Raw genomic sequence first — 27,485 nt, 5'->3', positions numbered from 1 at the left:
AGGAATGGTAAGATGGCTCCTCATGTAGGTCTTGCTATGGGTCCTGGTGTGTGCATGTGGAGACCAAAAGACAATGTCCTTCCCCCAAACTGGCCTCGAGCTCCCAAGTGGCTTAGGCTGGCTGGTCAGTGAGCTTCAGAACCTGCCTGTCTCTGCCTGCCTAAACACTAGAATCCCTGGTTTCTATGTGGGCTGTGGGGGAAGCCTATGCCCTAAGGCTTGCAAGGCAGGCAATTTCCCAGTGTGGCATCTCAGCCCAGCCTATGTTATCTTCTGAACCTGCAGATTAGAATGGGGGCTGTTTCTTCTGTCAAGGAACGGCATTTCCAGTCAACCTGTTTCCTAGTCACTTTTAGACTAACCTGGGTCTACACATATGAAAACTTACAAGAATGTGGTCAATGCACTTCTGTGTATGGGGCAGTTTCATGAAGGAATTGTAAGTGAAGACGGGTGAGAAGACAGCAGTGAATGAGCAGATGAACCGACCTGCTCAGGGACTAGGATCCAGGCTGGCGCAGGGCAAGGACCTCAGACACCTATCAGAGATGCTAACAAGCTGGTTAATGACATCATTTTTAAGTAAATGGTGCTAAGTATACAACCCTAGTCATTACTGATTCTCAGAGATATTTGAGACCTATAAACTTGAGTAAGATTAATGGACCAGGTCAGAGTTGTGCCACACCTGGCCCATGCTACCAATGAACACTAGAATGAACGTGTTCTCCCTTGCACTTTCTCACACACACCCATCCACACATTCACATAGTGTGCAAGGCTTACCTCAGGTGACTGCTGTTGGTGTTGTGGATAGCTTCCAAGCCTGGAAGAGGCACATTTGGTATGGTGGTGTAGCTGAAGCAAAGCACAAGTACAAAGCAGCAAGTTATGGGAGTGGGGCAACAGCAAAGATCTCCATCTTACTGCAGGCACTGGCTTATGATGGAGGCCAAGAAACAAGCACCTCCCACCGAGCCACTGCGCTCATGTGTTCACTTGGGCTAACAGGAGGGGAGCTCCTATTATAAAAAGGTATAAAGAAAGGCAAGGACAGGAACAGAGAGGAAAGGAACAAGAATGACCTTCTAAGTAACTTGGCAAACACACAGGTTACGAGTCTTTGAAACTTTTAAAAATAAGGAATAATAAGACGCCAAATAAGGAATAATAAGACGCCCCACATGAAGATCTTGCTGCCATGACTGACCACCTGAGGTCGAACTCTGGAACTCACAGGGTAGAAGTGGATTCCCAAAAAATGTACTGACCCTCCTTTATGTGTTTATTATGGCACATGTACTTACATACATGCACACATACATACACAAACATACAACCAATGGCTTTAAAAAGTTAGATATAAGGCGTCCGCATCCTCCGGAAGCCGGCGGTCGGGAACTGCGCCCAGGGACCTGACAAGGGCACTGCTGAAGTGCGGTAGGCGCTGCTGTGTCCACGCAGCCAAGAAGCTTCTCTAGGGATTGCTCCTTGAAAAATTTTCTCTCGTTGTGGGTGACCCAGTCATGCCTTTCCTTGATGTGCAGAAAAGGCTGTTCCTCAGTGCTGAACAAGAATGCTGCTGGATGCCACGCTTTTGAAAGAGTGGATGGGATGTGCACATGGGATTGGCGTCACCCGGGCTAAAAAACGAGTGCAAGATAGAATATGAAGATTTTGAAGAATTTTTTCTTCGGTACAAAATGATGAGGCGAATTCGTGAAATCAAGCAACAGTGGGAATAACTAATGAAAGGGGAAATACACCCTTCCATCTCACTGTGTGGGCAAGGAGGAGCCCAGGCCCTGAGCAGGGCAGCTGCTTTTCATGCTGTTTTCCACTGGAGAGAATGTTTAAGCTCCTTCATCAAGTATGTAAAAATAAATAATTACTCAATCTTTAAAAAAAAAAAAAAAAAAAAACTTAGATAGAACACCAACCAAAGAGGGACCCATGGATCCAGCCCCATATGTAGCAGAGAATGGCCTTATCTGGCATTAATGGAAGGAGAGGCCCTTGGTTCTGGGAAGGCTCCATGCCCAAGTATAGGGGAATGCCAGGGCGGGGAGGTGGGAGTGGGTGGGGAAGCACTCTCATAGAAGCAGGGGAGGGAAGATGGGACAGGAGGGTGCAGAGGGAAAACCAGGCAAGGGGATAACATTTGAAATGTAAACAAATAAAACATCCAATTAAAAAATTTTAAAAAGTATCCTGCAAGTAAAAGAACCAAGCACAACAACAATAACAAAGTATCTGTATAAGCAAGCCCTGCACCCGGGGAGGATATACTGTGGAAGGATGGTGAGTTCAAGGTCATGCTGAGCCACAGAGTTCGTTCCAGGCCCATTTGAACGACACAAGACCATCTTTGTCACAGGGGTGGGGGTGGTAGGAGTAGTAAGATGGCTCTGCAGATAGACACTTACTGTCTGACAATGCAAGATGACAGCCTATTTATAAAGTAGAAAGAACCAACTCCAAAGTTGTCCTCTGACCACACACACACACACACACACACACACACACACACACACACCATGGAACAAGCCTACCCAATTCCCCCCCCCCCAAAAAAAAAAAAACAAAAAAACAAAAAAAAAAAAAAAAAAACAAAAACTCCAAACATATAAAGTATACTGAAAATTTATAAAATAAAGACCTTAAAATAAATTTTGCCTTTTGGGATTAAGAGCACTGGCTGGTCTTCTGGAGGACCCAGGTTAAATTTCTAGCACTCACATAGCAGCTCACAATTATCTGCAACGCTAAGGCATCTGATACTTTCTTCTGATCTATGTGGGCACTAAGCACATGGTTATGGTGTACATACAGATATGCAGGCTAAACACCAAGACACATAAAAAGTAAGGAGGCTGGAGAAACGGCTCAGCATTTGAGAGCACTGGTTACTCTTGGACAGGACCTAGGCTCAGTTCTTGGTACCCACTTGGAGACTGACAACCATCCATAATCCAGTTTCAAGGGCTCTAACACATTCTTTGTGACCTTCTTGGGCACCAGGCACAAATGTGACATATACACTCATAAATAATTGTTTTACTTAGAAAAAAAATTAATACCCAATAAAGCATAGCTACATTCCTAAAGCACAATTTCATTCCTCTACCAATGGCTTATAGATACATTCATCTAAGATGCTGGAAATTTTTGTGCCTTTTAAAATAAGACTGGCACAAAAATTCTACTGATTTTAGAACAGAGCATACTTTATTAATGTGGAACTTGCATCATAACCCCACATCTCATCTCCTCCCCGAAAATTAACAATTTGTTAAGCAGCTAGGGAAAAAAAAGTCCAGTTTCTCAAATGTTTAAAGCAGATTAACATCTTAGGCGAAGAGTCTCAGCAACACAAAAGATACTGGAAAGAGCAGTTTCTCTCAGTGCATCCATCTCTAGCTTGATGAAGTTGTTATGATTATTTCTAAGGGTTTCTATGGGCCTAATTTATCTTTTCTGGATGGGCAGTTTAATCGTTGTCCGCTGGTTGTAAGCTTATTGATAGGGTCTGTAGATCGAGACTTTAACATATAAACCTGTTTGATAAGTTAAAAAAAAACAAAAAACAAAAACAAAACTGGATTAAAGAGCCCTTTGGTCTAGCTCTACTTCAGTGAAAATTCCAAGCAACCAAGAGATCAGGTTAGAAAAAAGTCTTCAAGTGTTCAGTGCAGTGACACAAACCTGTGGTCCCAGCTATTCTGAGAAAGAACAGCAGAGCACAGACTTGGAGATCAGTCAAAGTAATAGAACTTATCTCAGAAATAAATTATATCAAAAGGCGAGGGGCTGGACTATATAGTGAGATCCTATCTTTTAAAAAAAGCTGGGCAGTGGGGAACACATATTTAATCCAAACATTTAGGACGCAGAGGCAGGTGGATCTCTGAGTACCAGACCAGCCTGGTCTACACAGAAACCCTTTCTCAAGAACAAGAAAGGAAGAAAGGAAGGAAGGAAGGAAGGAAAGAAGGAAGGAAGAAAGGAAGGAAGGAAGGCTACATATAGAATGTAAGAAGCAAAAATATTGTAAGGAATTATGAAAAACCAGATGAGAAAAGGCCTCTAGACTCACATCCTGAATACTAACACAGCATACAAGAATATAACAGTGGTCATGTCTATAATCCTAGAACCTGGGGGGTTGGAGGCCAGCATAAGCTAGCAACAAGAAAGGCAGAGAAAGAATGGGGAGGGAGAAAATACAAAACAGTGTAAGCTGTGTGCCACCACCTTATAGCACAGAACAATCATAACAATTTACATAGAGACAGAACAAAGTACTAGATAATACAAGCAGTACACCATCACATGACCCAATTGATCCTTTTTTATTTTTACATTATACTTTTGTATTTTGTACACATGTGTGAAGTCCCCATGTGTGCAGCACAGCATGTGTATGGAGGTCAAAGGACAAACTGTCATTTTTCTCCGCCCACTCCATGGGCTCTAAGACTCTAACTCAGGTCATCAGACTTGGTGGCTTACTCATGGAACCATCCTGCCAGAAAGCACCTCATTCATTCATTCATTCATTCATTATTTCATTTATTTACAAATTTAATTACATTCATTTAGATTTAATAGTTTTATGGAGCTGGCAGTGGTGGTGCATGCCTTTAGTTCCAGCACTCAGGAGACAGAAGCAGGCAGACCTGAGTTCAAGACCAGCCTGGTCTACAGAGTGAGTTCCAGGACAGCCAGGGCTACATAGAGAAACCTGTCTCAAACATGCATGCATATGTACGTACGTGCATACGTATTTTATATTTATGGGTTTTTGCCAATATGCATGTACAACAAATGCATGCAGTGCCCACAGAAGCTAGAAGAGGGTGTTAGATCCTTGGAAACTGGAGCTACAGGGCTGGAATTAAGAGGAACAAAATTGGGATCCTCTTAACTGCTGCACATCTTTCTTGCCCCTTTAATGTGTTTTTGAGACAATATTTCATTCCTTAGCCCACACTGGTCTTAAATTTCAATCAGAATTAGAATTTCAACTATAGATAGTTAAGAACAAATTTAAAATGACAGAGTTAAACCAGCCAGAGTGGTGCACACCTTTAGTCCCAATGCTCTGGAGGAAGATCTCTGAGTAGACCAGCCTGGTCTACAGATGGAGTGCCAAGACAGCCAGGGCTAACAGAGAATCCCTATCTGGAAAAACAAAACAACAGAGTTGCTGTTCATCTAAAGGATTTCAGTAGAAAGATTCATCGACCACAGTTCTTTGAGGACCGAGTGTAGAGATCGACTTCAGCACCTTAAGTTATGCTAAGCATGCACTCTACATAAACTATATCTCACCTAAAAACCCTAAAAAAATGAAAAATTTTAAATCTTAGGTTCCCTATGAGGGTGACTCTCATTAAGACCCCTAGCAGTGGGAAAGATGAAGGAGAGGCCAAGGGAATGGCCAACCAATGACAGGCTCAACTTAAGACCCATCCCATGGGCAAGAACCAATCCCTGACACTATTAATGATACTGTTATGCTTACAGACAGGAGCCTAGCATAACTGTCCTCTGAGAGGCTCCACCCAGCAACTAACTGACTGAAGGAGTTCAGGGAGTCTTGAGGAAGTGGGGGGAGGATTCAGGGTCCCAAAGGGGTAAGAACTCCACAAGAAAACTAAGAGACTCAACTAACCTGGACCCTTGGAGGTTCCCATAGACTGAACCACCACAAAGAGTATATACACGGGCTGGGCCTAGTCATCTGTGTCCCTCTCCCCGCACCCATGGCACATATGCAGCAGAAGTGCATCTTGGCCTTCACGAGGGTCCCCAACAACTGAAAGGGGGACTGTCCCCGACACTGTTGCCTGCCAGTAGATTCAGTTCCCCTAATTGGGCTGCCTTGTCTGGCCTCAGTGGGAATGGATGTGCCTAGTCCTGCAATGATTTGATGTGCTAGGGTAGGTTGGTACCCTGGGGGGCCTCCTCCTTCTCAGAAGAAAATAAGAGGATGATTCCATGTGGGGAGGGAATGGGAGGAGAGGGGCTGCTATCGGGATGTAAAGTGAGTAAGTAAATTAATGGAGAAAAAAAGCCAAAGGGGGGAATACCTTAGGTTCCTCTTTCCTTCTCTCTGAGCTAGGAACTGAGTCTAGTTTTATAATAACCAAGCAAACACTTGACTGCTAAGCTGCATCCCCAGTCCTGTTCTACTTTCACTTAGAAGGTACAATGATACTGATCAAATTATTCTCCCCTATTCCCAACAGTGAAACCATGAGAACTTCTGTCCAACCCGGAGCAGAGTGGTGGCATGCCTTTAATTCTAGAACTTAGGAAACAGGCTAGGGGCGAAGGGGAGAGGCAAGAGGGACAAGGGGCAGAGGGGGAGAGGTGGAGGAGAGAGAGAGAGAGAGAGAGAGAGAGAGAGAGAGAGAGAGAGAGAGAGAGAGAGAGAGAGAGAGATATGTCAATATTAGATGGAATAGACCAGAAACAGGAGGCAAAGAGAGGCTCACTCTAAGGACAGGCTGATGGAGCAGAAGCCTCCAGGAAGGCATCAGATTGGCAAATGACAGGTGTTTCTATGGTTTTAACAGGTAAGGGATTAGCATGACTCAGAACCTGCCTAGCGTGGGGGCGACAGTTTGTTAATAAACTGTAGTGTCTCTGATCTACAGCGTTCCAAGACAGCCAGAGCTACACAGAGGAACCTTCTCCTTGCCCTCAATCTCCCGCCCCCAAAAGAATTTCCATCCAGTTCACTACAAATTCTACAAAGTCCCAAAACCAGGGTATGCTTCTGTGAACTTCTAAAGCCTATACTATAGAAAGAAACTGGGGCATGGTGGTCCTTGTAATCCCAGCATTCAAGACCAAAGTAAGATGTTCCTGAGTTCTGGGCCAGCCTGAGCTACGGTGTCACAAACAAACAAGCAAACAACCTATACTGAAAGGTGGTGGCATGCACCAGGGTTTGTGGCATATAACTTAATCCTGGCACTTGGGAGGCAGGGGCAGGTCAGACTGATCTATAAAGTGAGTTCTGTAACAGCAAGCTGTGCTGGGAGCCTGACTCAAGAGAAAAACAAGATGGTAGCTCAGAGAATAAAATGTAAAGAACAGTGCAAAATGTGAGAGAAGATGCTGTGGGCAAATTATGGGCCTCTATCTGCAAGAATTACTGCAGCACTCTCTCCAGAGACTTCTCAAGGTGAACAATGGAGCAGATAGTCCTCCATTTCCAGCCCTGCCCCCTCTCCTTTCCTGGTCAGCAGGAGACAAATATGGAACACAATGAAAGAAAAACAGACAAGTTTTTACCTGCTCAGGTTCCCCTGCTGCTTTCTTTGAGTGGAATGAAGAGCTGGCAATCTGAAGGTACAAGAGGGCCCATGCTGGCTCCAAATGGACAACACTCGGCCCACTGAGTAGGGCAGAGAACAGAAGACCTTATCGGCTATAGAGGCTGGAGACCTTAACCCTTTTAGGCCCTGTGTAAACTGGGTCAAGAAGAGCCTCTGCATGACAGGCATATGACTGGAGAAGTTCCGTCTTTTTGTCCAGATTCGGTAACATCCGGGTGAACAAAGTGCTAGAAGTGTGTGAAGGCCAAGGCCAGAGCAGTCCGCTCTGGTCTGAACTATGGCAGTGCCTCCATAATCTTGGAGAGGAGCCTGAGTGTGTGTCTGACTACTGAGGCCAGTGTCTTCCCTGAATGTGGCCATCCCAGGGCAACCGTGGGACAAGAAAAAAGAGAAGGTCCACTTGGGAGATAGAGTTGAGCACTGGGAGGCCTCTGTTAAGGCAAGCCTCGATGGAGCACAGTGCTCAGGAAAAGTCCTGGAGAACTCAGCCATGCAGCTGGATGCTGATTTCACATGAAAGGAAAACAGGCTGTTTTCGGTACCAAGCAGCAGTGATGGCATCTTGTTGCTCAAATCTATGAAGCTCATCTTAACAGCTTCAAGAGGATAAAGTGCCAAGGGCCTACTGTTAGACCCCCTATTCCACCCAGTAGCTGCCAAATATGGGTCCAGCTGCATTACATTATGTGAAAATTCATCTAGGAGCTTTTTGTATCTGAGGCGCTTGTAGTTTTTAGCCAATGGAACAAGGGAAGAGGAATACCGCCGATATCTGAGTTTCTGGGGCTTTGTTGCCAGAGTCAGTTTGGAGGCAAGGACAGACAGCTTGTTTAGTAAGGCTGATTCTTTGGTAGGCTTCCTACAACTCAGGCTCCTCAAGGAATGGCACAGAGTAGCCTTCGGCTTTGGTATGTGGCTACGCAAGCTCTCGCTAGCTACGGTTTCAGGTTCCAATGGCTTGGCAGGCACGGTACATGGGCTGAGAAGTCTGTGTGCTTTTGTGGGGACTGGGTTAGAGAAATTCTTTCCACAATCAGAATTTCTCACTCTACTTGTTTTTCTCCGCACAGTGACTGGCTCCTGACAGAAAATTCTCTTACACAATCGATGAGGCTGCTTCTTTACAGGAAGCAATCTTTGCTGATATGACAGAGTCACGAAGGCACCGTGTATTCGATCACCTCCAGCAAAGGTGGGGTCATGTTCTTTCCAGGAGGCACCAGGAAGGCAAGTACCTGTGCATAACTCAATGTCTTTCTTTAATGAATGACAAGAGCTTTCTTCTTTTGGGTATTTCAACCTCTGAAGCTGTCTAGCAATTTTGTCCTTGGTTGGCTTTCTTAGGGAGACTTCTTCCATCATGATGGACTCATCTTGGTCAGCCACAGATTGCTTATTATTTTGCATCTCATCTGACAATGTGTTTGATGACCTGTGTTGTTCCAACAGTGCTTGTGTGCCCTTTTGATGTGTACATTCTTCCTTTGACAAGGCATAGTCCACAACTCCCTGGTTTTGTGGGGTTTCAGCAATATTTTGCACTCTATGGCATTTCAAGTGGGTCTGAGAATTACCATCATGACCTTCTCTGGTGTTAGTCTCCTCAGATGCTTCCCCAATAGGTATGTGACCCAATAGTCCCTTCTGATGTTCTTCAATTTCTTTTTCATTCACTTTAATTGCTGTTCCCATTGTCATAGACAAATGTTTATCAGTGGAATTCTTAGGAGAGTGACAAGCTTTGCAAGCATTTTTGTCCACACTGATGTATATGTTATCTTGTTCACTGGGGTTACTTAAATCCATTGGTATTCCTTCCTTCACGTCAGACAAGACTGTGCAATCCTTGACATTTTTGCAAAGCATTTCATCATCTTTGGGTTTAAAGTGACGTTTTGAGTTAGGCATTTTACCATGAACATCAGTTGGTGAATGTTCCCGAGAAGACAGATAAGAATGCACCATCTTGATAGAGTGTTGGCACCCAGGAGACATGTCTTTTAAGGATAATTCAAAGGTTTTCTTCTTGTCAAAATCAGAATTTGCTTCAAGTTTCAGTCCTTCTGTCATGAATCCTCCTTTACCTTGATGCTCACAATGAATGTCATTTAAAGATACACCTCGTCCACCCAGTGCTTTTATATTTGGTTCATGATCTGCAACAGATTTTACTTCATGATCAATGGCAGAGTCTGGACATTCTTCCATTTCATCCTTTTTTAGAGATCTACATACATTTTCTTCATGTGGTTTTTGTATCTCAGAAGAGTCTGCTGTAGAAGCAGCAGCATTTAGGAGTTCTGAGTGCCAGTCAGGTGTACCTATAAGAACCACATTCAGTTCTCTTCGAAGAGATGAAGTACTTCTTAAAGTCTCATGGTATGCCAGTGTATCGTGCCTTGAACAATCACTAGATAAACCAGATGCTTCCACACCCAGCACTCCCTCTGTAGGCTCATCTTTGCAGTCTGGACATACCGCATCTAGCATACTGTACGTGAACTTTTCAGGACCAGGAATATTTTCAAAGGCTCTTTTTGGGTCTTTTTTCTTTAAACTACCACAAGACAGAGGGACTCTACTGCCTGAACTGACTATCAGGTCCTTTTGTCTGTGGCTTACCTCAGGGACTGTCGCTTGGTAGTCACCATTTAGTTCTTCCCTGGCTGGCTTACCTTCACATCTGCATTTGTCCAGACTATTTTGGTTACTCTGACAGTCAGAGACTTCATCCGCTTTCTGGTGAAGACTTTCAGCTGCTTGGTATATGGTTTTAAAATGAGATGAAATAACACTCAGAGACTGGTCCACTAATGTTTCAGGACTTGGAATGTTTACAGATTGGTTTAGTTCTTGTGTGTCATAAGCAGAGATGCTGTGCTTATAAATCTCAGTGTCTTTGTGTTCATCTTGTTTCTTTCCAACCAGTACTTCATCACCAGTTTCCAAGTGAGAAGCTGTGTTCAAAGAAGCACTATGTGACACAGCTGCACCCCTGACTGTGCCTCCTAGGACACTGCTTTGCATCTCTCTCCCAGCAGGTTCATGCCCCAAGATTTCTGCAAAATCTTCTGGTCTTTGGGAGCAGTGGTTACCATACTGAGATGGATTTCCACATTTTACTTTACAGTTGTTAACTTTCAGAATATCTTTTCTAGGTTTACAGGCAGCACTGGCAGAACACATGTTCCTTTCCGATTCATCTCGTGTTATGCAGTGACAGCTGAAGATCTCCTGAGACCGAACATTCTGACATTCTCTGACAGAGGAAGAGCCAGCTGCTCCTCTCACACTTGACAGTAACGTGGAATGTACACCAGTCATTTCTTTTTGCTCTTCTGAGCTTCTTGTTTTGATGTTTAAGGTTTGTATATATGAAGAGGCACCACAGGCTTTGTCACCTTGTGGAGACATGGCTTCCAATTTTGTCTCAGCAGGAATGGTTTGAGTATCAGTGGTAACATTTACTCCATTCTCTCCATTCTCCAGAGGATGGCAGCTCTCTTGATCACCTTTGCATGTTGCTGAAGGCATCTCTCTGTGTGTATTTAGGAGAGAGTCGGCAGTCACATGATCTTGAGAACTAAGGGACACTTGTTGATGTGAAACACATTCATGTTCTACTTTGAGTGCAACCAGTTCTCTGTTAGGAGAACATTCGCTCCTCTCACAGGTGGTGATGGGTTCATCGAGATGTGAAATTCTGTCATGTGAAGTCTGACCAGGTTTTTCCGGAGATGATGGTAACTTTGCAGTACCTTTCTTAGGTTTTGATGTTTCATTATGTTCAGAATTTACTGGATCTTCTGGTATCAAACTCTGAAGGGGCTTCCTTTCAGACAGAAAATCGTTGCATGTTTTATTTGGTGGAAAGTCATCCATATTTCTCTGGAGGCTGACTACAGACTTAGCATTTTTATTGTAAATCTTCCCATTTAATGCACTGGACTTTACAGTTGTTTGCTCAGGCTGTTCAATATGCACCAATAAGGAAAAGCTGTTTTCCTCAGAGTGTTTCTCAGGATGGGTCACATCAACAACAGTTTCTCTATGGTCCTCAGAGTTTATCAAATTACCATGAAGGTTTAAAGTGATTTTCACATCATTTTTTTTAAACATAATTTCTGTGGCTTCAGTAGAAGAATTAAGCATAGAACTACAGCTGTCTGTACAGGGACAAGTAGCTTGAGTGTGACAGTTGCTGTGGTTACTGGGCTCCACAGGGCGTTCTGCTCTACAAGCGAAGTCCTTGCTTTCACCAACCTTGTGCATTTTTTCAGCAGATGACTTTATCAATCCACTGCTTTCAAAACCACATTTTTCTATGGATTTTGAACCAGACAAATATGGTGTGAGATAAAAGATTTCAGAATTTTTTTCTGAGAGTTTTATAGTATCTATGTTTCCTGTAGCGATGGAACTGTCATGTGCAGAACTGTGCTTTTCCTTACGGTGGCTGAGACTCTGCTGGTGATTGTCATCTTCTTTCCAGACAGGGTTTAAGTCACATGACTCTTCCTTCCCTATGCTCATTTTGGAAACAGTACTGTTCCCTGGTAATGACAAACCAAAGGACAAATTAGTAATTCTCCACACTGTTTGTCTTTAAAAGTTGCATTTGTTAACTCAGGGTCCACAAAGATTACAGGTTCTGAGGTAACTAAAACTCTGGTTTCCCATAGCTCACTACTGGTCACGCTCCTGTCTACTCCTGGGTGCTCAATATCCCCAGCTGACAGATGCTGACTCACGGTGCCATCCAGAGTCCTTCATTACCATCCCTCTTAGCTCCTCTGACATTCATACCTTGTCTCTCTTCAGTGGGCTCTGGCAGAGTTCCAGTTGTACTGTGTACATTTCCTTTTACAAAAGAGAACAAAACTCAAATCAGTATATAATTTGCAAGATAAAATTAGATAGCTGCTCTACCTAAATAAACTTCAGCATACATCCAATGACAACAACAGAAAGACTAACCTGAGAAGACAATCAGAAAGTTTAGCATGACATACTAGTAGTTTTGTGTTTCTTTGCAAACTATGATAAAGAGCCAAAAGAGCAGCCAAGTTTGAAAAAAAATAAAAGCCACCTTTCATTATGTTATTTGGCATACACGGATGACACTAGATAACCGAATAACACATAAAAATGTGAGCATGGCCCAGTCTTAAGCTGCTGTTGTAAAACACTACTAGGAGGTCTTGGTAATGCCAGTTTGTAACAGCAGGTACTCGGGCTGAGGCAAGATCAAGGACTGTCAGAGCTACAAAATGTGTCCCAGATCAACCCAGGCAATTCAAAATAAAGCTGAGAAGAGGACTAGAAAAAAAGTTCAGTGACAGCACTAGGGTCAATCTTAGGTGGGGTAAAACTCATCCATCCAACCTATCAACTGTTGTTACAACAGTTTTTATTACTCGATGATCATCTTGTAATTATATCGATGAAATTAGATATAAATGAAATAGCTCTTTGAACAGTTAAAGTTGGTACTGCAGCTCAGTGGTAGAGCCCATGAAACCACAGGTTCAATCCCTAGCACTGCCAAAAACAACTGTGTGTGTGGGGAGCAGTCATGTGTAGAGCTTTATATTTAAGAGATTAACTTGCAACTGAAATGGTCCTAGGCCCAATGAGTTCTAACAACTGCCTTTCTGTAAGACTGGACTGATCATCACCAAAGCTGAGCAACAGGACTGTGTAAGCTTACTTTCACTTCTGAATTAGTATGAAACTCACAAAGTAAACAAGAACAAACCCACCTTTCTGTGTGGAATGCAGAGCGTATGAAGGAATTTTACTTCAGACACACCTATGATGCCAGCAGGAGGGAAACAGAACAGGAGCCCCAACCCAAGTTCAAAGCCAGCTAGCACCCTGAAGCCTCTCAGCTCTAAGGTATGAGCTTCCCTGGGCCTCAAGTTCTTCTGTAAGCATGGTGGGTGCACTCATCCCAGTGCCCAGGATAGCACAGGTTAGCACTGCCCGGACAGTGCTTGCAGTACTGCTGCTTTGATTCTTTATTTAGCTACATATGACAAGTAAATGATGACATCCAAAATACCATTTAAAAATATCCTGAATGGGCTACAGGTGTATTTCAGTGATGGAAGGCTTGCCTGGCCGGTATAAAGCTAGCATTATTGGGGAGGGGGACCTAATGAGTTTTTTGGGGCTATTAGCAATTAAACCCAGGACCACATACATGCACACTTGGAGGCACATGCTCTGCTGCTAAACTACACTCTCAGAGCTATAGGACAGGAAGAGGTAGCAAACACTGGACAGATAAATGTACACTGGATGTCTACAGTTTGTGTAAATACCAATTACTAACAAAGGCCACCTCCAATTCCCAACACAATATTTAGCATTGAGACATAACCTACTTTTCACATCATCCCAAACAATGATCTGTCCAAGAATTTCTCAGCATGAGCCCTCATTATTTTAAACTGGGTATAATAGCACATGCCCATGATTGTAGCATTTGAAAAGTAGAGATTAAGATGATTAGGCGTTCAAAGTCACCCCTGACTGCAGAGCAAGAGGAGGATACCCTGGAATGTATCACACAAAAAACAAGCTGCGCTAGCAGTCTCACACCTTTAATTCTAATACTCAGAAAGCAGAGGCAGGAGGATCTCTGTGAGTCTGAGGCCAGCTTGCTCTACACAGACAAGTTCAAAGTCAGCCCAGGCTACATAGAACCAGTTTTATAAAAGCCCCTCAGGTGAGCAGACAAGGAGAGCAGTAGTCTGAGTGTGTCTGACAGGACAGAATCCCTTATGAAATCCTCCCATAGCTACTTCTGCCTTGCCCCTCTGCAGCCCCCTCTTCTAAGCCTCTCCCACTGTCATGTTTTTATTCTGAAATATCCCCAACAGGCTTATGTCTTTCCAATACTCTGCATAGCCAAGAGCATATCTCTGAGAGGCAGTGAGAACTTTGGGACATGGGTCTTACTTGCATAGCAGGGAGGGTTCAGACAGACAGTTCTAGGAAAGCCAGGACTATATAATAAGACCCTGACAAGGTGGGTAGGGGAAAATGAACAAAAAGTCCTGAAAGGAAGATGTTGATCTCTGAGTTTGAAGCCAGCCTGGTTTACAGAGTGAGTTCCAGGACAGCCAGGGCCACAGAGAAACCCTGTCGTGAATAAAAAAACAAAATTAAAACAAAACAAAAAGATAAATATTAAAGGTCAGGCATGGTGGCACATGCATCTTTAATTCTAGAACTCTGGTGGCAAAGGCAAGCAGATTTCTGTCAGTTCTAGGCCAGCCTGGTCTATAGATCAAGTTCCAAGACAGCCAGGGCTGCCCAGAGAAACCCTGTCGCAAAGACAACAAGGAATCCGTGCCTGCAGAATGACTGATTCCAAGTTCAGTGCTGTGAAAAGATTGGGATGTTCGCCAAATGTCAGCTCATGATCTGATCTCAAGACCAGAAGATCAAAGAGGAAGACCAGAGGCTGTGCAACACCATGACAGCCTTCAACTCAGCTCTCCCTGTGCACTCATGCTTGGCCTCCTTGGAAAACCTTCCAGACCAGTCTCTATTCTTGATCCTTCTCTTCTGTTTCTCCTTTCACCCCTTCCCATCTAGGCTACAACAAACAACAAAACAAAACCCAACTTGGTAAAAAAGACAACTAAGAGGGCTGGGTGATGGTGGCCCACACCTTTGATCCCAGCACTCCCAAGGCAGAGGCAGGGGGATCTCTGAGTTTGAGGCCAGTCTGGTCTACAAAACAAGTTCCAAGACAGCCAGAGCTACACAGAGAAAACCTATCTCAAGCAAGCAAGCAAGCAAGCAAACAAACAAACAAATGGTAACTAAAAAAGAATACACTATTCTCACTAAGAGTGAATTCTGGCAGCTACCCAAAAGAAGACAACTAAACCTTTTCCTAATAAAGTTCAACTTAAGATCTGGAAACATGGCTCAGCAATTAAGAGTGCTTTACTGTTCTTGCCATGGGCCCTGTTTGGGTGCCCACCACCCATTATGTGATTCACAACAGCCTTTAACTCTAGGTCCAATGGATCTGACACCCTCTTCTAACTCCACTGGCTCCTGCACATGTGGTATGTACATACTTAAGCAAGCTCACACATACACATAAATAGCAATTGAATCATAAAAAAAAAAAAAAAAAAAAAAAAAAAAACCCTTCCCAAGAGGCAAGTGGATATGAGTTCCAGGACAGCTAGGACTACATAGTGAGACTCTGTCTCAAAAAAGCAAAAATCAACAACAAAAAGAAGTATCATACCTCTGCTCTCCCATAGATCTCCAGGGAGGTCTGCGCATACAGGTCCTTGGCTGGACTGTATCAGGAGGAGATCCTGCAGCAAGAAAACTCCACAGTCAATAGAAGATGCAGAGGTACCTGAGCTCACAAACATCATTTATTACTTCAGAGCTCAGTGTAATACCAGGATTTCTGCCAATAGTCACAGGAATTGAGAACTGAAGAAAAGCTCACATTTAGGTTAATAAATAAAAAGGATTACTTCTCTGGAATTTGAGCTTGAAGCAGATGCAAACAAAGCACTTTTCTTTGGAGGTGGGGTCACTAGGTAATCTAAGTGGGACTAAAACAGTTACAGTCCTCCTGCCTCAGCGTCTTGAGTGGTGGGACTGCAGTGTGTTAGTATGCCGCTTGTGTGCCTTCAGAGATCGAGAGGAGTTAGAGGCACAGGAGCACTTGGGACAGTGCCAGCATAAGCCGGTGCAGGATAGACATTTCTGTGCTTAGGCATGCAGCTCACACTGCTGCCGGCAGCCCCTTCTAATTCCCTTCACAAGAAGATGGGAAATTAACTTTAAAGAGGGGGTTGTTGAGAGCAAGAACAGGAAGGGGGAGCTAGCTGGATCTCAAGAACTAAAACTGCTGAAGAATTTTTAGACACCTGCAAATCAGTGAGAAAATTGGGAGGTTAATGGCTGAGTTTGTGACTTTTAATGCCAGCACTGCAGAGTCAGGCAAACCTCTGTAACTCAAGTCCAGCCTGGTCTACATAGGTAGTTCCTGGAAGGTAACTCATCTCAATAAAAAAAAAAAAAAAAAAAAAAAAAAAAAAAAAAAAGGTTCCTCAGTATAATAAACTGAGGCTTAATTCCAATTTTGAACTTTTGTTTTACCTTTTCAACTTTATGTAAATCACAAATACTTCAAAATAAAAGCTTTAAAAGATTTTTTTTTTTAATTTAAAAATGTATTGTTTTATATATATGGGTGCTTTGCCTGTTTGCCTACATACAGTACCTGTGGAGGCCAAAAGAGGGCCACAGCGGTCAGGTGGGTGCTGAGACTTGACCTCTGGAAGAACAACCAGTGCTTATGACCACTGAGCCAGCTCTTCAGCCCCAGTTTTTGTTCGTGGTTTGAATTTATTTTAAGCATATGCTTTACCTGTACGTGTGCCTGGTACCTGCAGAGGTCAGAAGAGGGTGTCAGGTTCCCTAGAGTTGCGGTTACAGATGAGTAGACACAGAGTGCTGCCAGTCAAACCCAGATCCTCAGCAGGAGCAAATGCTCTTAACCTCTGAACCAACTCTAGCCTCTCAAAAACAACATAGAAAGCATGCTGCTGGATGTGGCTCTGGTGTGAGACTCACAGATAAGAGCCAGCCTCTGGGCTACTGAGTCTGACAAAGACAGTATAGGGCCGAGGCTGTAGCTCAGCTAGTATGGTGCCAAGTGAGCAGGACAAAGCCCTGGAGTCAACTGCCAGCACTCTAATGAAAGAGAAGTTTTATCTCTAGATGGATCTCCCATTTTCTTACACCTTTGTATGTAGAGAGGAGCAAAACCTGGTAACTTTTAAATTCCTGTCTCTCAATTCAGAAAACCCGCAGCTTTAAGTGAAGCGCCAATTATGAAGTTACAGGAAACTCTTACGCCCCAACAACATGCTTTAGATATAGCCCTGTTTATAGACAGAGCAAACTAGGGGACAATAGTGCCCTGCAGACCCAAGAACAGCCTATCTACATCAATTTCTTCCTTTAAAATACATGTTTTCATTGTGTGTGCACACCCATGTGTATGCACAAGTATCTGTTAGTACAGCTGGAGGCCAGATGTTGACACTGGGTATTGTTCCTCAGAGCCACCCACCTCCACTTTTCATTTACTATTATTATTACTTTGTGTGTGATTGTGGGGAGGGCGTGTGCCTCTGTACACATGTGGAGATCAGAGAGCAGTTTTATGGAATTGGTTCTCTCCTTCCATCTTTATGAGGGCCCTTGGGATCAAGCTCAGGTCTTGTGGCTTATATGGTGAGCACTTTTACAATCATCTCAACCAGCCCTCACCTTGCTTCATGAGAAAGGGTCTCTTGGTGATAAGGACAGGTGAGGCTGGTCAGCGAGAGTCCAGGGATTCCCCAGATTCTGAGTGCCAGTGCCCTTGGCTTTTATGTGAGTGCAGGGACCAAGCTTGGATCCTCCTGCTGGTATAGCAAGCAAACAATTGCTGATGGTGCCATCTCTCCAGCTGCAAAGACTTCACTTTTAGGTCACTGAAATGGTATTTATTTCCAAAAGGAAACCGCTTTATAAGGAGCTGGAGAGATGGCTTTGTGGCTAAAAACATGTGCTGCTCTTAGAGAGGACCCGAGCTCATTCTCACAACCCACACTGGTAACTTCAGTTCCCAGGATCTCAGGCACTCTCTGCTTCTATGAGCACCTACACGCATGTTACATATAAACACATATACACATACAATTTTTAAAGTTTTAACAAGTTTTACAGGTAATTGTGAGCAGTCCAGGTGCTAAAAACTAAACCCAGGTCCTCCATCTGCTAGAGCAGCAAGTGTAATAACCATTGACTCGTCTTTCCATCTCACAAAATCCTGGTAGGTAAACAGCAACCTGTACACTATTGCAAACTTCTGTTAGGATCTGAGACTCTCAGGGTTAGTACATAGTAACCTGGGTGGTATTAAGTTCAACAACCTTTAAATAGATTGACATAAACTATAAAAATTAGGTGTCTTGTGAACATACTACAAAAAATGAATTCCTGTAAAACATAGCTTACTTCAAACAGTCAACGGCTATCTCCTTACTGTAATACTCCTTTCTTTCAAATCCAGTATGTTCTCTAAAATGAGTTTGCTATGGCTGAAAGACAGTATACCTCAGTACAAGTATTATATCCTGGAACCAAAACTTTTTACAACATAGTCAACCTAGGTATATCTACCATTATGGAACAGAAAAAGAGCAATTAGAAAAAAAAAATCAACATTCTACAACTTCAACTCAGCAACAATCACAAACAACCCTAGTAGCAGTGGCAGAGAGAATTTACAGTGCCTCCTCATTTGTGGGGGAGCCCACACAGGCCGCATCCATCTCTGTTGCAGGTCTGAAATAAGATCGATCTTTAGTACATCCTACAGAGTAAATTCACATGTACTATCATTTCAACCTTTCCCCTACAAGAATGGAGTTCAGAACTGAAAACATTGATTCACAGTTGGCTCCTATAGCTGGTGCTTCAGCTACACCTTTCTCAGGTACTGTTTTCTTAAGGTTAAAAAAAAGAAAATGCTAGGTGGTGGTGGTGCACACCTTAAATCACAGCACTCAGGAGGAAGAGACAAGTAGATCTCTTAAGTTCGAGGCCAGCCTGAAAGAGGTCCAGGACAGAGAAACCCTGCCTCTGTTAAGTTTTAAACCCAGGACAACTGGCTGAAGTATATTCAACACATCAAAGCAGACCCAGCCATCAGGTTCTCCCAGCATCCCTCAGTTCCTACCTGTTTCAGAGTATGGCTGGTGTCTACCCCAACTCTCTAGCCCAGGGGCTGGGCTGGGCTGCCCTTTTCCAAGATGCTCTTCTTAATATAATTCAGACATTTTGGTTACCAGCCCCTTTTGTACCTTTGGCCTTCTGGCTGCTGCACCTGGCTCCTTCCCTCTTCCCACCTCTCCCTACATGACACAGCTCAGTCTAGTCATGACCACTCTGGACTCTCCCAGATGTGCCTGCCTCTGGCTGTGCTCTCCCTTTGATCCACACTAAACTTCCCCCTTCACCATTTCTAGGAGCAGCAAGGTCCCAGCACCTACCTGGGTGTTCCCAACTATCAGTAACTCCAGTTCCAAGATCTGAAGCCCTCTTCAGCCCTCCACAGACACTAGGAACACACATAATACACACACATACACACAGTCAAAATATTCATACACATAAAATTTTAAAAATCTTAAATTATGTGTGTAGGGTTTAGGTTACTGGACGTTTCCTCATCCACTGCACAAAAAAGCAGAGGCAACTGAGGAAAGCTGAGAACAGAAAGGCAATCTTCCTCAGGGAGAAAGACACCATCTGCTTGTCCAGTGTGCAAGTAACATTATATGGACTTAGCAAGTATATTTAGAAATATAAATGTATATACACATAGGCATGAAGTAACCATGTAAAAGTAGGCATCATGAATCTGAAGGAGAGAAGGAGGAGATATATGGGAATGTTTAAAGGGAAGAGAGGGGAGGGAGAAATGGAATTAGGGTGTAATAAAAAAAAAAAATACAGGCTGGAGAGATGGTTCAGTGGTTAAGAGCACTGACTGCTCTTCCAGAGGTCCTGAGTTCAATTCCCAGCAACCACATGGTGGCTCACAATTATCTGTAATGGGATCTGATGACCTCTTCTGGTTTGTCTGAAGACAGCAACAGTGTACTCACATACTTTAAATAAAGAAATATAATTTTAAAAGTTCTTTCTCTTTTAATAATAAAATATTCCTCATCAAACAAATTACTAGTTACAAGATTTTATACCTATTGACACAACTCTAAAGAAAGAACTACCTTTTACTGGTTTGCATTAAAATATTTTTAATGTATGCTTTAATGTCTGTCCTGATAAAGAGTGTCATCTACCCAGGTAACATGGCTTTGCTTTGTAGATGAAGCTCCTTTTAAACTCCTGGATCATTATTCATCTACAGAGTCCAGTGCTGAGATTATAGGCACGTATTATATCTAGCAAACCTAACATAAATCATTTACCTTCTCAATGACTGAAAGATGTATCTCATGATTGAAGTATATAAGTTGTTAACTATTTAAATGAGTGTTAGGATTACAGGTATAGTCTACCATTCCCAGCTGGGTTTTTTTTCTTAATTCATCAATTCAAGAACTCTCTACAAACCAGTAGTAGTGGTGCTTGCATGCCTTTGATCCCAGCACTTGAAAGGAAGAGGCAGGCAGATCTCAAAGCTTGAGGCCAGCCTGCTCTGCAAATTAAGTCCCAGCACAGCCAGGGCTACTGCAGAGAAATTCTATCTCAAAGCAACAACAACAAAAACCTCAAAGAAAGAAAAAGATGATTCTCTATATATGGTGACACATGCCCTTAATCCCAGCACCAGATGGCAGAGGCAGAAACAGATGAATCTCTAAGTTTGAGGCCAGCTTGGTCCACATAATGAGTTCTATGATAACCAGAACCACATAGAGACTTTGTCTCAAAAACAAAACAAAATAAACAAATTTCTTTGCATAAGGCTAGATGCTTCTCTATAAACTATATATACAAATATATTTTCTTAATTTTCGGATGTCTTGCTATATAGCTCTTACCTGATATTCACTATGTAGCCCAAGTGGGTCTTGAACAGATGGCAATCTTCCTCCCTCAGCCTCTCAAATAATGGATGACCACCATGCCTAGCATCAGCTGTCTTTTGACTATGTGGTAGTCTGTCCATTTAGTAAGGGCCATTTGATTTTATAAACCGGAATGCTGTGCAAACGGCATGTCTCCTTGGCTGAGAGGTCTGCAGTGTTCAGGTTTCCACAAGCTTTGTGACCTGAGAGTGACTAGGAACTACTGCTGCCCCATGCTGTCCAACAAGTCTGTGTCCAGTAGGCTCACTTCTGTTGGACAGCCATCCAAATGCTTGAAGACTCTTCTCAAATCTCCTGAGAGATTTGATCCAAATAGGACAGTTGTTCAGATGAAGAACAACCTGCCTTTTCACTGCAGCAATTCTATAGATCCAATTCTATGTGTTATTTACTGTGGTGCTGAGCATAACACCCAGGGAGGCCCACATGTTCTACCCCCGAGCCCACTGTCAGTACTAACTGACCTTCAAAACTGCAGGTGTCTCTTGTTTTGCATGTTGTTTTTGCAGCATTAGGAGCTGCAAATGCATCTTCTGCATGCATACCTCCTGCAAGGGGTATGTTTCCTAGCAGGTAGAATATTTGGAAAGGCTTGGGAGGTGTGACCCTGTTAGAGCTGCATCACTAGAGGATAGACTCAGGTTACAAAAGGCCACATAATTCCCAGTTATGTCTTTGCCTCTTGCTTGTGATCAAATAGAAGTTCTTAGCAACTGCTCTAATACCAGGCCTGCCTGCCTGCCGCCATGTTCCCCTTCATGATGTTCATGGACCCACCATATGAAACTCTATCCAACCCCCAGTTAAATGCTTTTTTTAAAAGTTGCCTTGGTCACAGTGTCTCTTTCACAGCAGTAGTAAACTAAGACAAAGGAATATTTAAATCAATAACATAGAACATTCTAATATACTGAATGACATGAGGACTCAACCCTTCCCAAAGAAGCATTAGCAAGAATCTACAAATTTAGCTAAATAGTTTTTCTCCCATACTTCAATTAATATGATTAATAAAATGTTGAACTCTTTAATTTTTAAAATTCTTAGTGTAGCTGGGTATGTTGGTACATATCTTTAATCCTAGGACTTGAGTTGTAGAAGCAAGTGGATCTCTGTTAGTTCAAAGCGAGCCTGTTCTAGAGTGTTTCAGGCCAGCCAAGGCTACATAATAAAACCCTGCCTTAAAAATAAAAACTGTACATACATAAGTGCATGTATGTATGGCATCCAAGGAGACCAGACGACAGCACAGGGCATCCTAGAACTAGAATGCATAGAAGTGCACCCTTGTAGTCCCAATACTCAAGAAGCTGAGACAGGAGAATTATCATGCATTAAAGGACAGTCTGAGCTACAGAATAAAGACCTTGCTTCAAACGGAAACAGAACAAGCTACAGTGAAAAAGAACTGGTTTTCTGACTCAGTCTTCAGTCTGTTATGAAGATCACCTCTGAGGGCCTGGAAGACAGACATGATCTGGGGACACAGCTCTATAGTAGACTGCTTGCCTAGTACATACAAGGCCTGGCCTGACAGCTCTGAAAAATCCATGTGATGAAACCACTACTTGCAGCATCAGTCTCCCACAGGATCTCTCACACTACCAAATGTTACAGTCTGAATTCTCACCATGTTGCCTCATTCTGTGTGTGCCCCTGCTGACGGCCACAGGTGGAAGTCAAGTGTGGTCTTGTCTTCAGTAGCTTGCCACTTTATTTTTTGATTAGGGTCTCCCACTGATTTTGGAGCTCATAGATTTGGCTCACCTGGCTAGCCAATGAACTCCAGGGATCTGCCCCTCTGTGCTATTAAGATGCTGCTGTCCCTGGCTTTTTATGTGGGGATAAGGGATCTTATTTTTAATTAATCTCCCCAGGCCTGATACCTAACTTTCTATCAGCATATGTAGAAATACCATCTTGTTTTTAAAGACTCAGAAATGCATACAGTAGTGAGAGCATAGGAGTGACATACCAAAAACATCAAAATCAATGTTTCTGACAATGGTTCAAGACAAGTCACATGCCACCTGTCTGCAGCATCTATGATTTACATCAGAGGCCTTGCTCTGCAGTGCCATCACTCTGTCAACCTATCTAAATCAAGACCTCACTTCTTACCTGACTTTAGCAGCTGTGGAATGTTGGCACGGGTCTTCCCTTGCTCCCTCACATAGGCCTCTAAAAACGTGTACCTGGTCTCTGAAGACCTTTGGCTCCAAGCTTTTGGGTCTTTCTTCCCTATCTAAGATCTCATAAGCCACAGAACCTCTTGTAGGGTCCATTAGGTTACACCACCCAGTCTTGCCCCATAATCCAAGGTTTCAGAGGTTTCTTCACAGCAACCTTCTGCATGAGTCCTCTGCAAGCCCAAGGGTGATGCCCTGCCATGACTTACAGGAGAGCCTGAGGCTCCAGGCCTTACGCCTGGAATCATACTCGGCTCCTGCGCAGCATGAAACTCTTTGGAGACACTTACTGAGAGTTTAGAGTACAATTCCTGTACCACAGCAGACATGGAGGAATCAAGTGGAACTGGCTGAGTCTCTACTCCAGATGACAGCATTAGGGCAGATGGAGATTATGGAGTCAAGTCTTTTGCATCAATGGTTTACCCTGACACAAACCAAAGGAAGGGATAGAAGTTTAAAACCTTGACTCAGTAAAAGAAAACCATTTCCATTCACATTGGTTAAAATATGGAAAATATCCAGGCATGGTGGCACATGCCTTTTAGTCCTAGCACTTGGAAGGCAGAAGCAGGTGGATCTCTGTGAGCTTGGTCTACAGAGCCAGCCTAGTCTACAAAGCAAATCCAGGACAGCCAGGGCAACAAAGAGAAACCCTGTCTCAAAACACAAAAAACAACAACAAAATTATGAACAAAATATTCAACTTCAAATGTTAGCATTATTGAACAGCAAAATGTCTACTGTATTGCTAGAAAAGTACGATCTTAATCTTCAATAGGTATTCCATTGATCTTAATGAAATAACTGCCTTGTGAATAGTCTCAGTTTAAATGCTAAGCAAGGAATGTAGTTTAGTGGCAGAGCATTTTCAGTGTATATAAACCCCGAGTTCAATCCCCAACACCACAATACCACTGGGTACTGTGGCTCATAGCTATGATCCTATTATTCAGGAGGCTGAGGCAGAATTGACGCAAATTCAAGAAGAGCCTCAATACATAGTGAGTTCAAGGCTATCCTTGGCTAACCTTAAGGAAATGGGAAACCAGGGCTAACAAAATGCCTAAGTGGTTAAAGGTATATATGCTGTTCTTGCAGAGGACACAAATTTGGCTCCCACATAAGTCTTCGTCCAAGTTGAACAGTTCAAAACATCCTATACCTCATGCTCCAGGGTATCTGATGCCTATAGCATCTTTAGGAGGCTATAGTTATGTGCACAGATACACATAAACACACAGTATTTAACAGCCAAGCTTAGTGGCACATGCCCTTAATCCTACTACTCTGGAGGCAGAGGCAGGCAGATCTGAGTTTGAGACCTGCCTGGTTTATAGTGATTTCCAGGCTAGAGAGGACTCCATAGAGAGATCTTTTCTCAAAAAACAAGAAATCTTTACAATAAAACAACAACAACAACGAAAACATTGATAAGACATGGATTTAATGTATGTGTGTATTTGTATATGCACATGGAGGGCACAGTAAAATCTTCATTGTCATTCTCAGGAATGCTATCTGCCTCCTTTGAGACAGTCTCTCATTAGTCTAAAGCTCATCGATTAGGCTAGACAGGATGGCCAGCAAGGTCCAAGGATCTTCATCTCTGCTTGTCCTATGCAGGGATGATACCTGGATCCTTTCTGTTTTCTCACTTGAGACAGGGTTTGTGTAGCTCTGGCTGTCCTGAAACATACTACATAAACCAGGCTGGCCTCGAACTCATATTCACCTGACTCTGCTTCCCAAGTGATAGAACTAAAAGCATGTATAGCAACTACCCAGCAGGATATTGACATTTTTAATACATTTACCTTCCTTCTCTGAAGAAAGACACTGGAAAATGTAATTCCATTCCTTTACATACTTTAGGTCTACCCAGACAAGCACAAGTTCCTAACTACTCAAGCTCCTTTAGCTGCTTCGTGAGATCCCTTAAGAATTTTTATGGGCAGCATGAGTTCAATTCACAGAACAACCCATGAGCTAAGCAGAGCCATTATTACCTCCCATTATAGATCTTAATACCACACGTCAGAAGGTCGAAAGTGGCAAGCCTAATACAATACGCTACAGAAGATGCAAGCTCTCCAAAGGATGCCACTAGGTTGGTAGTTAAATTCCTTGTTCTGAATGCTAGAAACAGGCTACTTGCTGACATATTTCATCCAAGCATTTTGTGGTACTAGAGGGATGAGGATATGGCCCATTGGTAGCGTGCTTGCCTAGCATGCATGATGCCTTAGGTTCGCTGAGAGGTGGACACACACTACACATGATGATTCTTAAAGCTTCTCCTACCTGAAAACTGAGTTTACGGAAACACACATCTTGGGTCTCTACCACCTTCTGCCCCTTAATCCACTGCCCACCAGGAGAACATGGGTGTTCTCAAATGTTACCTTTCCTTGAAGCCTCTTTGCTGAGTAAAGCCCAAATTTGTCCCTTTAAGCTGGGGCAGTAGCTCAGTGAAAGTAGTATGTGCTTAACGTGAAAGATCTAGAACTCTACAGTTCATAGTGTACATTCCTCTTCCCCAGGACCAGAGCCGGTTGCCAGCAACCACATCAAGCACATAATCTCCTGTAACTCCAGCTCCAGAGGACCCAGCTCCTCTTCTGGCCTCTGAGGGAACCATGTAAACATGCACAGATACACACATAAGTAGAGGCAGGCAAACGAGGCGTTGAAGATAACACTCCATTACACAGAGTATTCCAGACCAGCCTGGGGCGTAAGACTGGCCTTAAATCCTCCCTAAAGAAGTATGTACATTGCCTGGGTGACACACTTAACAATAACTCAGCTGTATGCTGTACTTTAGTGATGATGGCGTCTCGGCTGTTATTTCAGTGGAAAGCACTAGTTTTGAAGATAAAATGCCCTGTGTTTGAGCACCAGCAACACAAAAAAACAAGCAAACAGACGAACAACAAATAGTAAGTGTTATGTTACATGTTTTTTGTTTTTTTTTTTAACCAAGATCTAAATGCAAAAAGCTGGGGAACAGAAAACTAGCAAACCCATTAAAAAGCTAACAAGATTAGCCTTTTATCAGTCTTCTCATTATCAACCTCTTATCTAACTATCAAAGTTTTAAAATTAAATTCTTAATAACTGTGAAGAACAAGTAACATGTTTATATAATATAGACAGGGATTTATTTACAACTTATGCCTTCTCAATGCTTATAACCAAGGTCCTGGGGAAGAATATCAAGTCATTATCTAGTTTAAGGTTTAAGCAAGAATTAACTCACTGACTTAAGAATGACTCTTACCTGGCTGCAAAGATGGCTCTTCCAGAGGATCTGGGTTCCATTCCCAGCACCCACATGGAGGCTCACAACTAGCTATAACTCGATTTCCTGGGGATGTGATGCCCTCTTCTGGCCTCTCCAGGTACCAGGCACACATATGGTACACAGACATATATGCAAGTGAAACACTCAAATACATAAAGTAAAATATAAAGCCAGGCCATGGTTGCACAAACCCTGAGTGTCCAGCACTCAGGAGAAAAAGACAGATGAATCTCTGTAACTTCATGGCTAGCATGGTCTACAGAGTAAGTTCCAAAATAACCATGGCTACACAGAGAAACCCTCTCAAAAAAATTAAAAAAATAAATTTAAGAATGAGCCTCAAATTACTCTTGCTATGTGTACAAGTATTATATTATTTATGGGATGGATTTATTTCAGACGTTATAAAATGAGTGACATTTGTACAAAATATGAGGTAAAATTAATCCACTAAAAGATGGTGTTCATAAAACAAGCCTACCATCTCAATACCAGGGAAACACAAACTTCTAGGTTAGCTGGGGCTACACAGTACAGGCTATACAGGGAGACCCTGTCTAAAAACAAAACTAGTTTGTTTTTTTTTTAAAAAAAAGGAGGGTGAAGAAAAGGAGGAAGAGATTCTTTTGAGCTGAGAACAACAGACCTCTCACCTGTGTCAAATGCAAAGAGCTCTGTAGGCAGTAGTTCAATCTTTTTGGTGTCCAGGACAAGAGCCAGTGACCCTCCCTCCTCTGACTCCACTCACTAGCTGCAGGGTCTGGAATGTCTTCCTGGGCTTGTTCTCTCCATGCAAAATAACCAAGCTAAAATAACCCCAGGAAAACCCCAGGACGGAAAGGACACTATAGACAGGAGTCAACAGGGGTACAAGGCTCAAACTAAAGCCTTCAGCGGGACTTTTAAGGCAATTTAGGAATACTATCCATTACAAAGGAGACAGGAAGATTTTCTTCAGCATGTCTTCCGG

At 43.0% G+C, this 27,485-nt stretch overlaps 1 protein-coding gene across 1 annotated transcript in view; it reads right to left on the bottom strand.

The window, feature by feature from the left end:
* PRR14L (proline rich 14 like) overlaps positions 1 to 27,485 on the bottom strand; it is a 56,960-nt gene that overhangs the window by 26,747 nt on the left and 2,728 nt on the right. Inside the window, exons 2-6 of the mRNA XM_080917935.1 lie at positions 23,418 to 23,635; positions 23,141 to 23,264; positions 12,159 to 12,212; positions 7,309 to 11,905; positions 787 to 858 (exon numbers count right to left, since the gene is read on the bottom strand). Of these exons, the coding sequence (XP_080774061.1) occupies positions 787 to 858; positions 7,309 to 11,905; positions 12,159 to 12,212; positions 23,141 to 23,264; positions 23,418 to 23,585 (5,015 nt within the window). The 5' untranslated portion in view covers positions 23,586 to 23,635. The remainder of the gene's footprint in view (positions 1 to 786; positions 859 to 7,308; positions 11,906 to 12,158; positions 12,213 to 23,140; positions 23,265 to 23,417; positions 23,636 to 27,485) is intronic.

The sequence above is a fragment of the Micromys minutus genome (genome assembly GCF_963924665.1).
Source record: "Micromys minutus genome assembly, chromosome: 1".
NCBI classification, from domain to species: domain Eukaryota; kingdom Metazoa; phylum Chordata; class Mammalia; order Rodentia; family Muridae; genus Micromys; species Micromys minutus.
This window is presented reverse-complemented; position numbering and strand designations above follow the sequence as displayed.